At 35.6% G+C, this 19,268-nt stretch overlaps 1 protein-coding gene across 1 annotated transcript in view; it reads left to right on the top strand.

Moving 5' to 3' along the window:
• dlgap2a (discs, large (Drosophila) homolog-associated protein 2a) overlaps nt 1–19,268 on the top strand; it is a 226,565-nt gene that overhangs the window by 205,073 nt on the left and 2,224 nt on the right. The window contains exons 11-14 of the mRNA XM_030127700.1: nt 2,525–2,613; nt 4,299–4,738; nt 5,053–5,144; nt 11,742–11,894. Coding sequence (XP_029983560.1) covers nt 2,525–2,613; nt 4,299–4,738; nt 5,053–5,144; nt 11,742–11,894 — 774 coding nt within the window. The remainder of the gene's footprint in view (nt 1–2,524; nt 2,614–4,298; nt 4,739–5,052; nt 5,145–11,741; nt 11,895–19,268) is intronic.

Below are 19,268 nucleotides of genomic sequence, written 5' to 3'. Positions count from 1 at the left end.
GAGGGATTCCACCCTTTTGAAGAAATGGAAGCTTTGCAAGTGTTCGAAATGGCCCTGGTGACATCTTTTTAGGCCATTTCTGCCTCAACACCATGTTGGCTACGTTCTGACCAAAACAATGCAGCATACGCGTGACGTCATCGCGCATGCGCAACAAAGGCAGAATCGAAAAGCAGAATCGTTGAGCAGGCAGGCAAATGAGTCCAAGGAATCGAGCTACAGGGATCCGGTTCTCAAAAAGAACCGGTTCTCGATTCCCATCCCTAATAATAATAATAATAATAATAATAATATATCACACTTATACAGCACTTTTTTTGCCACTCAAAGACGCTTCACAAACAAACAAAACAAAAGAACAAAGGGCTCAAGAAAATGCAAGTTTGAACAGGTGAGTTTTGAGTAGTGATTTGAAGTTTTGTATTGAGTCTGAGTTCCTGATGTTTTGTGGAAGTGAGTTCCATAGGGTGGGGGCGGATGCAGTGAAGGCTCGGTTCCATGTATGATTATGTTTAGTATTGTTTTTAATCTTAGTAATCTGATAGTGATCTGATGTGAAAGCAAGAAAAAGGGGCGATGGTTGTGATCCAGTTCAGGTTACTACTACATACACACTGACATGCCTCTAACACCACACATTAACTCACCCTCCAATGTGGTGACCTCTTTAACCTGTGAGAATTTCCCTGCTTTCCTTCTCACCAATGCTGCTGCTGACTCTTAACTCTCTCCATCCCTCCAGCATCCACCTGTTTATTTATCACTAACCAGTACCTACATGTAAAGTATCCGCAGACAGTGATGATCCCAGAGTCTAGACGCCAAACTCTAAATGTGTTTTGCTACTGTGATAAATATTCTAATGTGAGATGACTGACTGAGCTTTATTTATACTGCAAATTTCATTGCAGATGGAAGCACAATGTGCTGCACAAAGTGTGAAGTGCGAACTAAAGCAAAAAAAAAACAAAAAAACACAGCCAGCTCCCAACCATTAATGAGTGAATAAAGAATAAAATGTCATAAGGTAATTATTAGAAGATGAACAGACTTTGAAAGAAACAGAACAATGAATTAAAATTCTGAAATAGTTATTACTGAGATTAAAAACAATACTAAATGTGATCATACATAGAAAAATAAAAACATAAGATAAAATGCCAGTAAAAATCATAACATATATAGATAAGGAAAGAAAAAGGCAGGAAAATAAAATGTAAAACAATTAAAGTAATCATAGCACACCAAGCTTAGACTATTTAATGGAATAAAACAAAAATTAAAAATATATAAAATCATAAAAATAGAAAAAATAAAAAGTTAAGAAAGTTGGACTAGTCTCCTGAATGTGTGGGTAAAAAACAGTGTTTAAAAGAGGATATTTTCTGATATTTTTGGATCATATACCTGTATATTAATATTCATTTAGACACAAGAAATAATCATGCTGATACATATGACCTGAGTCGACTAGAAATAAAAATATAAATGATTTTCCAGCATCATCCTGGAATAAATAGCTCTATTACTTTGCAAAATTCCTCTGATAATACCATGAGTGAACTTGAATGACCAAAATTTTGAGTAAGCTCAGTAGGAGTTTTGGAAAATGTAACCATCAGACTGAGCAGACACGAAGCAAAGCATTAGCTAAAAAAAAATGAAAATGAATGATGAATTATGAAAATAAGAGTTCTTTCAGTGAGCGCGGTAAAACAAAAATGTCAAATATTTAGCAAGAAGCATATGTCTCTCTCATTATCCCACCACTCTCTCCTATCAAACTTCTAATTTGCAGACCATTCTGGTACGGTGACGAGAAGGAGAAACGCACTGAGCACAAAGGAAGAGGCTGAACTGACAAATAAAAGGACAAAGAGAAGCTTAAGGCAGACAAAAAGACAAAGATTATGACAGTAAGCCAACAGGAAATTGGAAACGCTAGACAAAAAGAGAAGTAGAAGCTGAGAAATTAAACACGAAACAGGCGAACAAATGGAGAAACGCAGGGAAAGTGACAGGGTCTGCACGAAGCCGGTGAAACATGGTGCCTCTGGGAGCAGACTCGGGATCAGGACTGGAGCCATACAGAGACAGGAGGATCATCATCAATCACTCACTTTGTATCCCATAATATCCACTAATGTTACTTTATGTCACTGTAACTGTAGCCAACTGATCCGTGCTGCTTTACTGCAGGTCCGAGGCCTTTTCTTGATGACTTTTCCACTTATTTGTGTCACTTTTTATGTAGAAAAAAAAAAGTGCAACCTAGTGCATTTCACCTTGCACACCCTCCTTTATTCTTACATTAACCTCCTTATATTAAACTCAAATCCTCTCTGTAAATCCCCTTTAGTCTTGTTGCCTTACACCCTCCATTAATCATACAGTGTTTACTTTCTGACAGGTCATGTACAGTTAAGGTGTTCTGACCAGTTCCAAACCAATAAACCCGGAAGCACTGGGGAATGCTTGTGCACATAATGAGAAGCTGTTGGTTTGTATCATTTTTTCATATTAGGTGGAAGCAGCCACGGACTCTGAATCTGAAAGCAAAGGCTCACGGGAGTACCACTCTGTTGGGATCCAGGTGGAGGACGACAAGAAGGGGTAAGAAGCTTTGATCCTGGTATTTGGATACACTTTTTTTTCCGTAGTACCTCTGCCTAGGACTGCGGAGGTTATGTTTTCATCTGGGTCTGTCTGTCTGTCTGTCTGTCTGTTAGTAAGATAACTCAAAAAGTTATGGAAGGATTTTGATGAAATGTTTTAGGAAATGTTGATACTGGCACATGGAACAAATTATTAAATTTCGGTGGTGATCGGGGGGACGGGACAGGATGGGTGGGATTCTTTGTTTGTTTGTCTATCTGTTAGTAAGATAACTGAAAAATTTATGGAAGGATTTTGATGAAATTTTCAGGAAATGTTGATACTGACACAAGGAACAAATGTTTAAATTCTGGTAGTGATTGGTTGCGGGGGTTGATGAAGTTTTCAGGAAATGCTGTTCCTGGCACAAGGAACAAATGATTACATTTTGGTGGTGATGGTGGGGGGGGGCTGCTCTGCCTTGGCGGAGGTCTGCGCTTTCCAAGTGCTTTTTTAGTTTATTTTATTTTTCTTATTTACCCCGTCTTTTTTTGTTACTTTTGGTTGAATTGTTTTCCTTAACTATTTCTTTGTCTTTTTGTTTGGGTTGTGAGTGGTTGGCCTCGGGTGGTGGGTGGTGGGTAATGGGTGAGGGGGGAGTGGCATTCAGGTTAGGGTTATTCTGTTCTGTATTTTTGTACCTCATGCTGTGCATCACTCTGTCTATTTAAAATGTTCAAAATGTTCTTTTGGGTTTTTTTTTAAGTGTCTTGTCATCAGAACAGCAGAATGGTACTCTGGCTGGCTTTTTGTGCTAAACCAATTTGCTTTGCCACATGAACATTATGCCCTGATGTTCTTAAAAATGTTCTAAACGGGAAGTTTTCTTGAAGTTCCCAGAATGGTCCTGGATAACGTTCTCTGCAAACATTCTAAAAAAGTTTTGGGGTATCCTTCTTAAAATGTTTGGTGAAAACTGTCTTAAAATGTTCTCTTAACATTACATGAAAACTTTTTCTTTAAACTGTTAACAGAACTTATAGGGAATGTTAGCCAAAGTTGTTGAAATGTTGCCTCCTAGCTGGGTTGTTGCTAACATTGGTCGTTGTTTCTCCAGCTTTTCTCTTCAGTCACCGATCCATTGTCGTATTTTAGAACTGTTCAAGTCACTCTTCGTTTCCTTTTGTTTCACTCTTTGTTTCTGATTATTTAGCTATTTTACTTCATTTCCACCACAAGTCACAAGAGGTTTTTGATATGACAATAGGCAACCTAGGAAACCAAACTGTATTGAGACGGTGACGCAAAACATAGGTTTGCATAGACGAATTCAATAAAAGTCTACTCTTAGGCTTATTTAGGCTACATTTGATTCGCTTTTAATTTAGAAAACAATTATCTGTACTTGTACCTTTGTTTTGGAAGTCAGATGAGGGTGATTTGAGAAACGCTGATATAAATGTGACTTTTATAGGACATCCTCTTGCAGACCACTTGGGGGCCCACACTTCGAGTATCACTGCTGTATAGAAATGGATGATAATGTGAATGTAAAGTGTGAGACTGTCAATTAAGCACAAGTTGTGAGCAAAATGAAGTTGTCCTCCAAAGAGGGGGATGGTGGTGGGTTAAAAAAAACGAAAAGAGCAATAGCCTAGATGTCATTGTAATTCTTTTCCATTTCCCCTCTCTTTGCTCCTCAGCCAGGCCCGGTTCAAACGGTCCAACAGTGTGACGGCCGCTGTGCAGGCGGATATGGAGCTGGAAGGATTCCCCACCATGGAAGACAAGGGTCTGCAGTTTGGCGGTGGCTTCCAGCGTCACTCGGAGCCCAGCACACCAACTCAGTACGGAGCAGTGCGAACTGTACGCACCCAGGGGCTCTTCAGCTACCGTGAGGATTACCGAACCCCCGCTGAGCCCCCCAGCCCCAGAGAGACCACCAGCGAGACCAGCTGGCAACTGGAACCTCCCTCCCCACGGGAGACTACGGCCCCATCAGGGGAGTCGGGCAGGGTGTCCCCCTCCTTGAGGAGAGATGGAACCTGGTTTATGCAGCTGCTCCACACTGAGACCAAGAGGATGGAGGGGTGGTGTAAAGAGATGGAGGCGGAGGCAGAGGAGAACGACCTATCAGAGGACAGTGAGTGTCCTGAGAAAAAACACATACAGTCGCAGAAAAAATTATTAAACCATTAAAAGTCATCAAAAACAATGGTTATGCAATCAAGTACTAACTCCTGTGTGTATCATGTGACTAAAACAGACAGAAAAGAAAACATGGAATGTTTTTGGCAGTACAGTGCCATAGCTGTTAATGTAAGAACTGAAGTGATTTTGGTTATTATCAAGAAAACAGTACAGTTGCACAGTTGTACAGTTCCAGCCACATCAGAGGTGTATTGAATGTATGTGTGGATTACATAATAAGGACTTGACATGCTGTGTGTTTTTCAGTCCTAGGTAAAATCCGAAGTGCAGTGGGAAGTGCTCAGCTGCTCATGTCTCAGAAATTCCAGCAGTTTTACTGGCTGTGTCAGCAAAATCTGGTAAGAGACCTATCAACCTGGCAGAGAGAGAGAGAGAGAGAGGAGGAGGAGGAGGGGGGGTGTTATGATGTGGGGTCATAAAACTGTTTCCACAGTCACATCATGGGGCTCAGGTTCCTTTAAAGGCCCCAGCTACATGTCCCCATAATGTAAACTATGACATTTACAGTTTATTTTGAAGTTCGGATTAAGCATGTTGTGCTTGTCATTAGGATAAACCTGCTGGGATGATGCATCTCATTTTCAGCGCTGTCGTGTTTATGGTTAAGATTATGGAGAAAAAATATAAATCAGTAAATTATCCATTAAATTGACTTTCATCTTTTTCATTTTTCTTTGTCTTAAAACTTTAGCTTACTAGTGATGTGACTGATGGATGTTTAGCAACCGATTCAGGTGAATTTTTTTTTTTGTTATAGTCTCTTTTCTTGTCTCCATGGAGGTGACATTCAGTTCCTTAGCACATAATCATAGATCGGAATGCAAATAAATTCTCATTAAAGTTTAGACAAATGTTTGTTTGGCTCTATAATTAACTGGAGTTTTCAGAAAAAGGTTTACTTGCTTTTTTCAATCTGATCTTTAATACTCATTAAATGCTTTAGCTGGCACTAACAAACTAAATCAAAACTCCCTGAATATGGCATTGATTGTGGCAAGCTAGAAAACTCAGAATCAATACCTATCTTCCACATTTTTATGTGACCTGAATGTTTTCAGATGAACAATACATGAGCGTGAATGGATGTATTTTCAGTGATGCAGCTTTCTCCCGAGGAAAGAATAGAAAGCTGAGCCAGATCTGGATTTAAATAGACCTAAATGTCCATGCACAGGCCGCTCTATTGCTCATCGACTGCAGAAACACACACAAAGGGTCAAGGATCTCTACCTCATATTTGTCTTGCACTGTTCACAACTGGTTTTATTGATCTCATCCGAGCACACAATGCTTTAAGTAAAGGTTGTGTGGCCTTATAAGAGACAGTGTTGCTGTTTTTGCACAAAATGCTCACTCAGTGGGATTTAGAAGCACATCAGTATTAGATACAGGGAACCAGCCTTCTTTTACTGTGTAGGGTTTGCAGTATAAAACTGCTCCCTTACTAAGCTGTGGATGGCAGCGGTAGCTGATGTGTGTACCCAAACAAAGAAGGCAGCATCCAACTTTGGCAAGCTCTTTTCCTTTTCATTTTTTTTCTTTAAAGCATGTGCAGCGACATTACAGCAGTAACGGGCATGGATTCCCCTTCCCACACCACCACCCAACAATACCAACCAGCCCTAACCATTTCCCCAACAAACCAAGGGGAGTCATCCAGAATTTTTTATATATATATATATACACCTTATTTACAGAAAAACAACATTTATCCCTACCAAAGCATCAGAAATAAATTCTATTAATTTTACTGCAATTCATAAAACAACATCCTCAACCAAAAAAACAACAACAATTAAACAAACATAATCATATTAGTCATATTAGACATAGTCATATTTTGCTAAACCCACTTTTATTAGTCTTTGGTACATTTATTTGTGTATGTGGACCATAATAGTTCATAAAGTTTGAATTTGAACCCTCCAGGTGCTGCAAAGCTAGCTTTATATTCATTTTGTCAAAAATCGAGTGGATTTCTACAACCTGTTTTAATTCCTTTTTAATTCGTTATGTCTATAACTAGTTACGTCATAAAATTTCCACATATAAGGTCAAGACTTCCGACAAACATTTCTCCAAGTACGCCATAATTGTTTGTCAGCAGCAGGGGTTGTAGTCCATACTGAAAATATGTCCAAACTTCGAGCCGATTACATAAAATGTTCAGTTGTTGGTTGTATTAATGAACACAAGTGGCTGAATGGGACAGAGAAGCACAGTCAACAACCTGGAGGAGGCGGGGTCATTTGCATTTAAAGGGCCAGCGCTCAAAACGACCTTCCTGGTGTCATTACTCCAAAATAGAATTGAAGATGGACCTTTTGAGTTTAATTAATGATGAATTCAGACCCAAGCATAGCATTTACAGTTTATGTAGACCACAGGGAAATGTTTTAAAATGCATAATTCCATTTAAAAAGTAAAATATCACACCTTTAAATCACCTCAGAGAGAAAGAGAGAACAGCAGAGTGGAACCAAAACAATGAAACAACCCACCAAAATCACATTAACCTATGTATCAATCAACTAAATAGGATCCATCTTCAATAGCTCAACACATAAGGATATGAAATAAACAATAAGAATGAGAAAAATCCAAATAAATGAAAATATGTTGTATGTGTGTTTATTGGGAATCATCCACCTGTTCCCTCACATACTGTGTGTATTTTATAAGGTTGTTCAACATGCTTTAGCGGTACAGAATGTTTAAATGTGTTCCATGAAGTTGCTACTCTGGATCATAATTCATAAAACTTGAGTTCAAAACACTTTATAGATAGATAGTTTGTGCAGCTCTTTCTATGGAAGGAGCTCTGGGATTAAAAGCACACGCACTGACGCAGCCAGGGCTTAAAACTCACCGACTCCTCCTAAATCCGTCAGCTGTGGATATTTAAAACTTTTGAGACACTTTGAAGAACATCACAAGTTCAGGGGTGAGAACAAAGCTGACGATCTGCTGAGGCAGTCCTGCAGTCGGCTAATTACACACAACAAAAACTTGGGCTGATGCCAGTTTTACATCATGCTATGGAGTGTTTTTCCATTAGAAAATAAATATATAAAACCCCATCTCAAAGAGCAGCTATTCTCTGTGTGAATATCATTATCCATTTTAGTCATGCCATATGAGAATTAACTTCTCAGCTCAAACTCAACTCCCACAGTGCTGTCGAAAAACTGCATCTACTATTTATCATTCTACACTTCAGCTTGCTTGTGATGTGATATACGAATGTTTCAAGTGACGTTTCAAAGCGGCATTCATCAGTTTGATTGTGTATTTCTTAAAACTGGACATTTTAAAGCAAGAAAAGGCCACTGGTAATAAAAATTATGTAGTAACTCACCTCTGAATTCGGTATTAGAGAATCTGCCGTTATACTGTTAAATCTATCAGAATACGATGACAGCAGCACCTTTCACCAGCCACCTAATCGAAATATCACAGGGTGGTGAGTGTGACTGTGGGATCGTCTCTGGGGTTATTCATTTGACACATCAGAAATGTTAAAAGTCCACCATTTTTAGTACGTGCTTCCAAAACCTATTTATAGCTACTGATGTTTAAATGTAATATAATCTTGGTGTTTTTTCTCCAGATTTTACTTATTAGGTTCAGAATCAACAATAAGCTAAATTTAAGTCAAAGTCAGCTTTTTTTTTAAAGAGAAAAACTTTATTTATAGAGCTTTTCAACATTTATAGAAGTTTTCAACATTTAACAAATATAACATTTATAATTTCAAATAATGTGTTCGTAATACAATGACTGACACCAGACATGATAAACAAACAGAACCCATTGGAAAAAAAGAAAAAAAAAAAAAGGCAATACAAAGAAAACACACATAACAAGACAGCCAAGATGGTGTATTCTGGTACATTTAAGGAAAGAAAATAAATAAATAAACTAACAAACAAACAGGTCAATCACAATATAAACAACTAAAATGTATTTACAGTTCCAGGCCAGGTAACATATTCACATATTTTGTTAAATTTGTTGACAGAGTTATTTAGGGTGCACTTAATTTTTTCCCACTTTATATTAAGCATGGTGTCTCTGATCCATTGATCGTGTGTTGGAGATGTGTCAAAGTCAGCTTTATTGTCAGTTTTGCCATCTGGGCCTGGCCAACCGAGTAACTAATGCTAAATTATTCCATATCTGTTTTTAAAAATGTATTTAGCAGCAACCATAATAGCTCAAACTGTAGGTCTAAGCAAGTACTTTAACATACCATTAAGGAATAATAACCAAATATTTAATAAAAACGTGAATTTATCATCATTGACGAAGTAACAGAGTGAGGACAAATATACAGCAGTTATTCAAGGTTTGGAAAAAATACCAAAAAGTGCTGTTCCTCAAGGAAAGTGCAAATATTTAGCATATCACACTTTTGTTAATATATGAGAGTACATTATATCCAAAAATGAAACCGATATCCCTTTTATTGTAGTTCTAAAAGACATTAATTCATGGTAACAGAGTGAGAATCCCATTTTTTTGTATTATATTTTCTATTTTATTATTTTATTTTTATGAAGATACTGATACATTTATTAGTCATTGGTGACATGTGTTTCATTACTATATTTAATTTCATCTTTCTGCTGTTTTTTATAATAACTAACATTCTAAATCATTATAATATTTGATTATTATGAAATATAAAGTTAGACACAGGCATATATTTTGAACATATTTATTTACACATTACTATTGACTTTCTGAATTTATACTGTATTTACAACCTTTACTGTTCTTCATTTCCACTGTATTCTCATACATTTTTTATATATCCAGTTGTAATCCAGGTACAAATTAAATAAACAGTTTTAGAAACTAGAGATATTTGTCTTTCATGCTGAATAATCAAAAATATTGTTTTAGAGAAAAAAGAAATTGACCCTGATGTTCACTTTCACTTGGCCCGGCCCATATGTACTTTGCATACAGAAAACTGAAATAACAAAACTCTAAGGCCCCATAGTGCAAAAAAAAAAAAAAAAAAAATAGAATGTAACTATAAACAATGTAACTATAAACATAGAATATAACAATAACAGCAGAGGGTAGAGGAGACAATAAATAGACAATAAAGGCGCAACAGTGAAGTTAAACAGATGAGATATTGATAATAGAGGTTATTGATTTAAAGCAGGGGTGTCAAACTCCTTTTAGTTCAGGGGCCACATTAAGTTCTGAGTTTATTTACTGTCATTGTAAGAAAACAAGTTACAATGAAATTAAGGGTTAAGTCAAATTTGATCTGAAGTGGGCCGGACCAGTGAAATAATAACATGTAAATAATGTCAACTCCAAACTTTCCTCTATGTTTAAGTGCAAAAAAAGAAAAATTATGCGATGAAAATGTTTACATCTACCAACTATCCTTTAAAACAATGTGAATAACATGAAGAAACTGAAATTTCTTAGGAAAACTAAGTGCAATTTTAACAATATTATGTCTCAGTTTATCATTTACACATGTAAATTACAACTTACAGATCACAGTGGATCAACAAATGCACAAAACATTTAATAACAGGCAGAATATTGGTAAACTTGCACTTCAGACGTTTCAAAATGTTCATGTTAGTTCGGGCTATTCACCTTTTTGTGAAATGATTGTTTATTTTAGTGTAAATACAGTACAATGAGATGAAAATGTTTATATTTACAAAGAGAAAAATTTGGAGTTGTGAGTGTTTACAGGTTATTATGATAATATTTTACTGATCTGACCCACTTGAGATTAAATTGGTCTGTATGTGGAACCTGAACTAAAATGATTAATATCTTCAGTGTAATTTTAGCATTTCACAAATTCATCCCAGGGGCCAGACTGGACCCTTTGTAGGGCCACATGTTTGAGACCTCTGATTTAAAGTATAATATGTACAAGCAGAACCTCTTGATTTTCTGTTGTTTATAGAGACATTGGGTGAATAAGATGACCTTGGTTTTATTCGCATCATCTTAGAAGTTCCTGTTCCTGTGTTTTTGTGAGAATCTCCTCCTATTTTGCATTCATTGTGCTTTCAAATTCTGTCTGTTAAATATTAGCACACGCTGTCATGACGCTGGGGGCCATTTGTAGAAACAATGACGCAATCTTCAGTTTAATGTTTCTCATGACTAGAATCCAGTGATGAATGGGGCTGACTGGTGCAGTTTATTATTCCAGAGCTCATTGTTTGAAATCTGAAAGCATTATCCCTGGTTCATCTGAAATCCCAAAAGGTTTTTACTGATGCCTGTTTTGATGAGTCTGATAAGGACATCTAGTGGGTAAAGGATGTAGCGCAAAAATCAGGGTGGTCTCATTTGTAATGTATGTGAATGCAAGTCCACACTTCTTATTATGCATCACAGACAATGAATGGGATTCATTAGATAATGTTTCATCACTTTAGAGATCATTACATTCACCTTTGTTCTAAAGCAGGGGTGTCAAACTCATTTTAGTTCAGGGGCCACATACAGCCCAGTATGAGCTCTAGTCCAGTAATAATAAGATAATAACCTATAAATAATGTCCACTCCAAACTTTTTGTGATGTTTTAGAGTCAAAAATGTTAAATTACATTAAGAAAATGTTTACATCTAAGACTTATCCTTTAAGAAAATGTGAATAATCATGAATAAAATGAAATGTCTGAAAAAAAATTAGAGCAATTTGAACAATATTATGCAGCAGTTTATCATTTACACATGTGCATTACAACATAGACAGCACAGTGGACCGACAGGATCTGTTATCTATACGTGTTCCAAAAGTCAGAACAGAACTGGGAAAGAAAGCTTTTAAAAGTTCTTCCAGTTTGGGGCCATGGGTTGTATGTTTGAGACCCCTGTACTAACTCCTTTCCCCTGTGTTTTTCTTTTTTTTTTTTTTTTTTTTTTTTTTTCGGTAGGACCCCAGTGCCATGCCGCGACCGACCTCTCAGGACCTCGCTGGGTTCTGGGACCTTCTGCAGCTCTCCATCGATGACGTCACCATGAAGTTCGACCAGCTGCAGCAGATTAAGAACAACAACTGGAGGCCTGTAGACAGCCCCGAGAAGAAGGTGAGGGGGTCCTTACCCCATACGACAACAACCATCTGCATTCCACTGTTGTCATTTTCCTTTTTTTTTAAACCAAAGTAAATTTATAGTACTTTAGTAAAAATTTCAAGTACTCTTCCTTTATAGTTTCCATTTTATATGTGCTATATTTCATTTGCAAATATTGACCACGGTGGAAAAATATTGTTAGACATTCCATACATTTATGATATATTGCAATAAAAACTACTCGCTGAGCTCTGCCAAGTACTGTTCCATTCTCCAACCACACATGCTCACTTCTGCACGTGCTCTGTTCCATCGAAGTCAAACCTGGATGTTTCAGGACGATAATGAAACACATCCAGGGCATGACATGTTGGAACTGTCATGTAATGTTTGAGATTTAACCCATACAGACCCAGTGCTACTTTTGTGGTAGTTCCCAAATAAAAGGTAAATAAAAAGGTAATATTTAACCATTTTTAAAGTGATTTATCACAATTTATCACATTGTTCTCTGTATTTTGCATTTTTCAGTGCAAAGGATATATTTTTTTATGTTTAATGCTCTGACCATGTAGATCAGAGGTGTCAAACATGCGGCCTGGGAGCCAAAACCGGCCCGCCAAAGGTTCCAGTCCGGCCCACGGGATGAATTTGCAAAAATTACACTTCAGATATTAACAATCAAGGATGTTGAACTTGTTTTAGTTCAGGTTCCACTTACAGGACAATGTGATCTCAACTAAAATAATAGCATAATCACCTATAAATAATGACTCCAAATTTTTTTAGTTGATTGTGAAAAACATAGTTTTACATTACACCTATAAATAATGACAACTCCATATTTTACTATTTGTTTTAGTGTTAAAACGTACATTAAATTATAAAAATATTAACTTTTACAAACTATCCTTTAACAATAAAATCTGAAAAACCTGAAATTCCGTAGGTAAAATTTTAAGCTTATACTTCCTGTTATTAAATATTTTGTTGCCTTTGTAGATCCAATCCATTATATGCATGTATAAATGGTAAGTTGAGGTGTAATATTGTTAAAATTGCACTTATTTTTCTCAAGAAATCTCAGTTTTTTCAGGTTATTCACATCATTTTTGTTTGGATAGTTTGTAAATGTACATATTTTCATAATTTAATTTTGATTGCACTAAAACAGAGAGAAAAATTTGGAGTCGTCATTATTTGCAAGTTATTATGCTATTGTTTTACTGGTCTGGTCCACTTGAGATCAGTTTGACACCCCTGATGTAGATGTTCATAAAAACTCAGTGTAATTTCAAAGGTTATTATATCAGAAACAGAAAAAAAGCTGAAGAAAAAAGTTCCTTTTTCAGCAAAGATATGAATAACTAAATGTAAAACCAAGTGTATCCATTCACTGTTATTGATCAAATCAATGTTGTAGAAGATAGCAGTGTTTCCACGTTCACTAAGGAGCCTCTGAACATCCAACGGTTCATATTTGATTATGATTTAAAGATGACAAACTGCATTTTACACCAATTATTTACATGTATTGATAGGATTAGTGGATCAACAGGTATTAAACAGAATATATCAGTAGATGGTTTATGGGTTAAGGGTATCCAAAAACTGTTTTCCCACTACTGTACTTTTCACTCTACTACATTTGATTGACAGCTTTAATTTGTACACAGTTGCTCATAAAGGTGGAATAAAATATCTTTACCTCTTCTCATGAAATGATTGTGACAGTGTGACTTATTCTTGATAGATAAAGTTGAACTGGGACTCATTACATAATCATTGCATTGGGTCAAAGGTGAATACTGATGTGTATAAATAGGAATAAAAATAGGAATGTGTCTGGAAACAAAATGATTCCATCTTAATGGGCAACAGATTTATCTCCACACGTTTAGTGCTGCACCAGTGCTAAGGAATCGAACTCAGGACTCCACGGCTGGTTTGTCTAGTTTGTATTTCTTTAAGTAAATCACACTCACCTTTGGCGGTGCTAACAGGGTGCTAAGCACAGTCAGCGCTTTTATTATATTAAATACTGTCGAGGGAGAGGTTTTTTTTGCTGGGTCACTGTCACGTGGGGAAGGGTATCGATGTATTAAAATGATAAAATCTCCCCAAAAGTAAATGGCGCATAAAAATAGAAGTGTGACATTTTCAGCCTGTAGATGCTACCTTGGAGGTTTGTTATAATTCTTTTGTGTGCCATAAGGACACAACAGAATTATTAATAAAAGTCCAGATTTACAGTACTATGCAAAAGTTTTAGGCCACAAGTCTGTTTGTTGTTTTATCATGACTATAATGATATATTATAATGTACGTACACATTTCTCAGTCTCTGTAACATGATACATAACATTACATTCACTCAGAAAGTTGGAATCATTTAGTTCATTTACTTCTTTTTATTCCTATATATACACACATCAGTAATCACCTTTGAGTCCCAGTTCAACTTTATCTATCAAGAATAAATCACGCTGTCACAATAATTTCACAAGAAGAAGTAAAGATATTTTAAATACAAATTAAAGCTGTCAATCAAATGTAGTAGAGTGAAAAGTACAGTAGTGGGAAAACAGTTTTTGGATACCCTTAACCCATAAACCATCTACTGATATATTCTGTTTAACCCTCCAGTATCCCATCCAGCAAGGCCCTTACTAAGCACCAAGTGTGCCTTTTTGGCACACTTGTGGAATAATGTCAAAAAAAAATTCATACAGTTTGTTTATAATTCTTTTACACTTTTTTCTATTTCATCAACTTGAGCCGTAAATAAAAATACCAAATACTCAATAATTGTCACATTTTTAACCCTTTAAATGCTGTGTTTGTAATGTAAACAAACCATTTTTTTGATGCAAAAAACACAAAAAATGATTTTTTTTTCAATATAGTACATAAAAAGTGGATGACATATTATTTGATTTTTGCAGCCTGGCATATGTCAGTGATTAACAGCAACACTGGTTAATTTGCATGATTATTTTTGGCACTAGGTCAAATGTTCAAAAATACTAGCATCTGTCACCAAGTGTGACAAAAAGGCACACCTATAAATCAAACTATTAAATATTATATATTGATGTATTTTTCTGCTCTAATTTGATTTTCTTTTTGTAAATCAAGGTCAACCCTAATCATACATATCAAATAGAAGAAATAGTTCATTTTAGGCACACTTGGGAGACAGATGCTAGTCTTGTAATTTTCTTTTGTTTACAATGTGCACATTTTAGTTGGTGGCCAGAATTTTAAAGATTGTGCAAAAAGGAACAACTTTTGAATTCTAACCTTATTTAAATTGTGAAAAATAATATGAAGTTTTTTGAAATGAAGTGCAAAGTGTGCCTAAAAGGCGCACCTGGATACTGGAGGGTTAATACCTGTTGATCCACTAATCCTATTAATACATGTAAATAATTGGTGTAAAATGCAGTTTGTCATCTTTAAATCAAAATCAAATATGAACCATTGGACGTTCAGAGGCTCCTTAGTGAACGTGGAAAGTGAACGTTGTCAGAATCATTTCACAAGAGGAGGTAAAGATATTTTATCCCAACTTTATGGACAAAAATAGTACAAATAAAGGGAACTGGTGTGTTGACCCGTGGTAGTTTTTATGTTGGGGAGAGCTGACGTTCAGAAAAATTCCACTGGTATTTTCAGTTCAATAACCTGTCAGCTGGCATGTCCGCTTCTGCACAGAAAATTTGACAGCAGTTGCTAGGTAACTCACTTCAATGATAATTCTATGATTTTGGGCATAGCAACATGATTGTAAGGCTATTGTATTCCAGAATTACTAATATCTCCCCAAATATTGGTCCTATCAACTTGTCGTTTTCACTAGTCTCTTTCTTGATGAAAAATACATAAATGTGCCAAACTGCAGCAGTCAGCTCGTTCTGGATTTTGTGTGATGCCTGAGACACACAGAGTCCACTTCCCTTTTATAATATAGGATAACAGTATAAGTGCTACAATTAAATATAGATGTATATAAATATGTAATGGGTATGTAGGACTATATACACACATGAATACATTATTTATGTACAACAAGCTTTGACTGTAAAACATTATTAAAGATTAAACCAGTTGTTTCCAGCCTTTTGCACTCACACACGTAGCAGTTTGTTGTCATTTTACACTTTAAATTTGTCACATGGTTAAATGTGTTTAACCTCCTGAGATCCAGCTATGTTTTTTTTTTTTGTCCATATTTGTGGACAAGAGTTCCACAGCTTTATCTTTAACCCTTCCATGCATGAATTATGAGAATCTTAATGGGTCAAAACACAGTAATGTCCCGTCAGAGAGCGAACTTTAACTGATTGCCATTCCAACATTTATTTCAATATAAAGTAGCTCCTTGTTTTGGATAATCCCTTATGGACCAACTAAAGCAAAAATGAATTTAAAGATAAAAATGTAGGTCAAATTGTCTCTAAAATGTCCCTTCAGAGAGATTTTGAATACCGTTTTTTGACCCTAATCAAGTTATTTTTCCTGAGTGTTTTTATACCTCTTTAGGTGTGAAAAAAACAATGCGATTGAAAAAATCTTTATGAACCTATTTTTCATGGAGTTGCAAAAATATTCCCTCCGCTGGACACCATGCATTTAATTTTTGAAGCAAAGAAACATGTATTTAGTGATATACTGAGTGAAAACTATGAAATAATTTTTTTTAATGCTGCTAATCTGATGTTTTGTCACATTTTAACATACTCTAATATTAGTTATTATTCACTTTATGGAGATAATATGCAAACAAAAACCTTTTTGTTTAAGAAAAATGGTTAATTACAGTCTGTTAATAACAAGCAGTTGATTTACACTAAAACATGTTACTGCAAATCAGGTTTATCAAAAACAGCAAAGTTACAGCAATGGTATGAATGTCAGTGTATGGGGTGATGCATAGGCGTCCGCTGTGTTGGCTGATATGGAACTAAAACAACAAAATCCAGGAATATACTGTACAAGAGAACAGCTGGAGAATAGCCATCCACTGTAGTGACCACTATGCATGAAAAGGTTTAAAAAAAAAAAAAAAAAAAACCCATTGCAAAGGACATTCAGAGAAAAACAAATGAAAATATCTGAAAAAAATGCGTCAGTGTCTTGCTGTTTTCAGTCTAGACATTTTTTTTATTAAAAAAATCTGAAATTTGTATTCTCCTGGGTCTCAGGAGGTTACATATTAAAACATTTGATATTTATGTAAATATCAAAGAGAGGTTCAAACACTAAAATTACACTGTTGTCCATAAAGTTGGAATAAAAGAGTTTTAAAGTGTGATTTATTCTTGATAGATAAAGTGTAACTGGGACCTGCACCTGACCAAAGGGGATTACTGATGCGTAGAAATAGGAATAAAAAGAGGAATGCGTCTGAAAACTGAATGATTCCAACTTTATGGGAAATAGTGTAGTTTAGAACTCCATCAATAACATGCAACAACACTGAAGCTTCACTATTAATGATCTAGTGATGGCAGACTGTGGAATATCAGTCAGACCAGTCCACTACCAGGGATTTAAGGGCATTCATAAAACAGATACTTGGAACTTTTCCTCTAGAATTCACTTGAATCAATATCTTACGTTACGTCAGAAAAATCAAAGTTTGGATTTTTTGGGAGAACTTGGTGCTTCTTTATTAGACTTTTTCCCTAGATTTATATTTTATTACATTTTTTGGGAGATTTACTGTGGAAAAAGTGATATAATATGCAATTTGTCGGTTGTATGAAAATTTTAAAACATATACAATTTGCATGCAGAATCAAGAGTGTCGTGATTATGTGACCCAAAGAAAACACTGATAATACTGGGGAGGAAAACATGAAACATGGGGTGGGGTCCCTCCTCATAATCACATTTTGTCTACAAGTAGTGTTGATCCTCCGCATTATTAACAGTAACAAACACAGAATAAAATGTGAAGCTTTCAGTTTACACACATCTCTGTTATAGTATCATCAAGTTTTGTCTGTGATTGTAAAACTCAGACAGTCAAAATAACACTGTATTTAATCGTTTGTATTATAGCTGTTAGCTTATACAGAAACAGCCACAGTAAAACAACAAATGATATCTGTTTTCTGTAAGGTTTGTGCTGTCAATATCTGCACCAAAGATTTGTTGTTAATTATCCAAACATGATGAGAACTGTCACAGTTTAGTCTAAGTCGTGTATCATAACACAGCGAACTTAGCAAAGATAATAACGTCACATAATAACTTTATACCTTCATATTCAGACTCATCCATGTAGAAGAAACAGTTATTTTAGTATTAAACTTTATTGTTATTTTATCATTTTTTAAAGCCATGTCCAGGGGGGGAAACAATGGCAATGTTTCTGTTTTTATCACTTTGTCATTTTCTTTGTTTTGTTTGTTTTCAACATCACAGTGACTCACTACTCCCTCTCGTGGTCACATACATTCACAGTGACACATCAACCAGAACTCTTTTCTAATCTCTCTAACAATGATCATTTTTGATCATTTTTCAGCATTTTAAAGTAGAAATAATACATATAGCTCCCTTAACATATTATTTATTCAATTTCACCCTCAGCACCATGGCTGTTATACTCATTTTAGTTCAGGGGCCACATTCAGCCCAATTTGACCAGTAAAAAAATAACATAATAACTTATAAATAATGACAATATCAAATTTTTCCTTCTGTTTTTGTGCAAAAAAAGTAAAATTACAGTATGAAAATGTTTAAATTTACAAAATAGCCTTTCACAAAAATGTGAATAACCATGAACAACCTGAAATTTTAAAGACAAATAAGTGCAATTTTCATTTTATTCATTTTCATTTATTCATTTATTTTGAAGGAGCAAACATTTACAATACAAATGACCTGCAAACAAGGAAAACAATCAAGAATCAGAATTCAGAATCAGAATTGCCTTTCTTGTCATTTGACAGTACAGAGTACATCAAACGAAATTGAGTTTGATGATTAGGGAGATCGGGCCGCTGCTCCTACTAGAGCGCTACCACAAACCCTTTTCAACAGAATACATGCAGGTACAATACTTCAAATACATTCATTTGTGCTCGAAAAGGAGTGGGAAGAAGAAAATTTCCAATTGAATTTTAACAATATTATGCCTCAGTTTATCACAGATCTACAAAGGTACGAAACATTTAGAAACAGGCAACTGGAACTGAGAAATATAGCATTTAACTTTATGATCAAAACAACTTGCCAAGGTTCAGTCACACCCTTGACTGTTAGCGTCTTCTGTGTAATTTCTGCACTTTGCACATTCACCCCGTGGCCAGATTGAACCCTTTGGAGGGCCGGTTTTGGGTCGTGGGCCACATATTTGACACTCCCTGT

Source organism: Sphaeramia orbicularis, chromosome 22 (genome assembly GCF_902148855.1).
Source record: "Sphaeramia orbicularis chromosome 22, fSphaOr1.1, whole genome shotgun sequence".
Lineage (NCBI taxonomy): Eukaryota > Metazoa > Chordata > Actinopteri > Kurtiformes > Apogonidae > Sphaeramia > Sphaeramia orbicularis.
The sequence above is the reverse complement of the archived record's forward strand: the minus strand, read 5'-3'. Positions and strand labels throughout refer to the sequence as shown.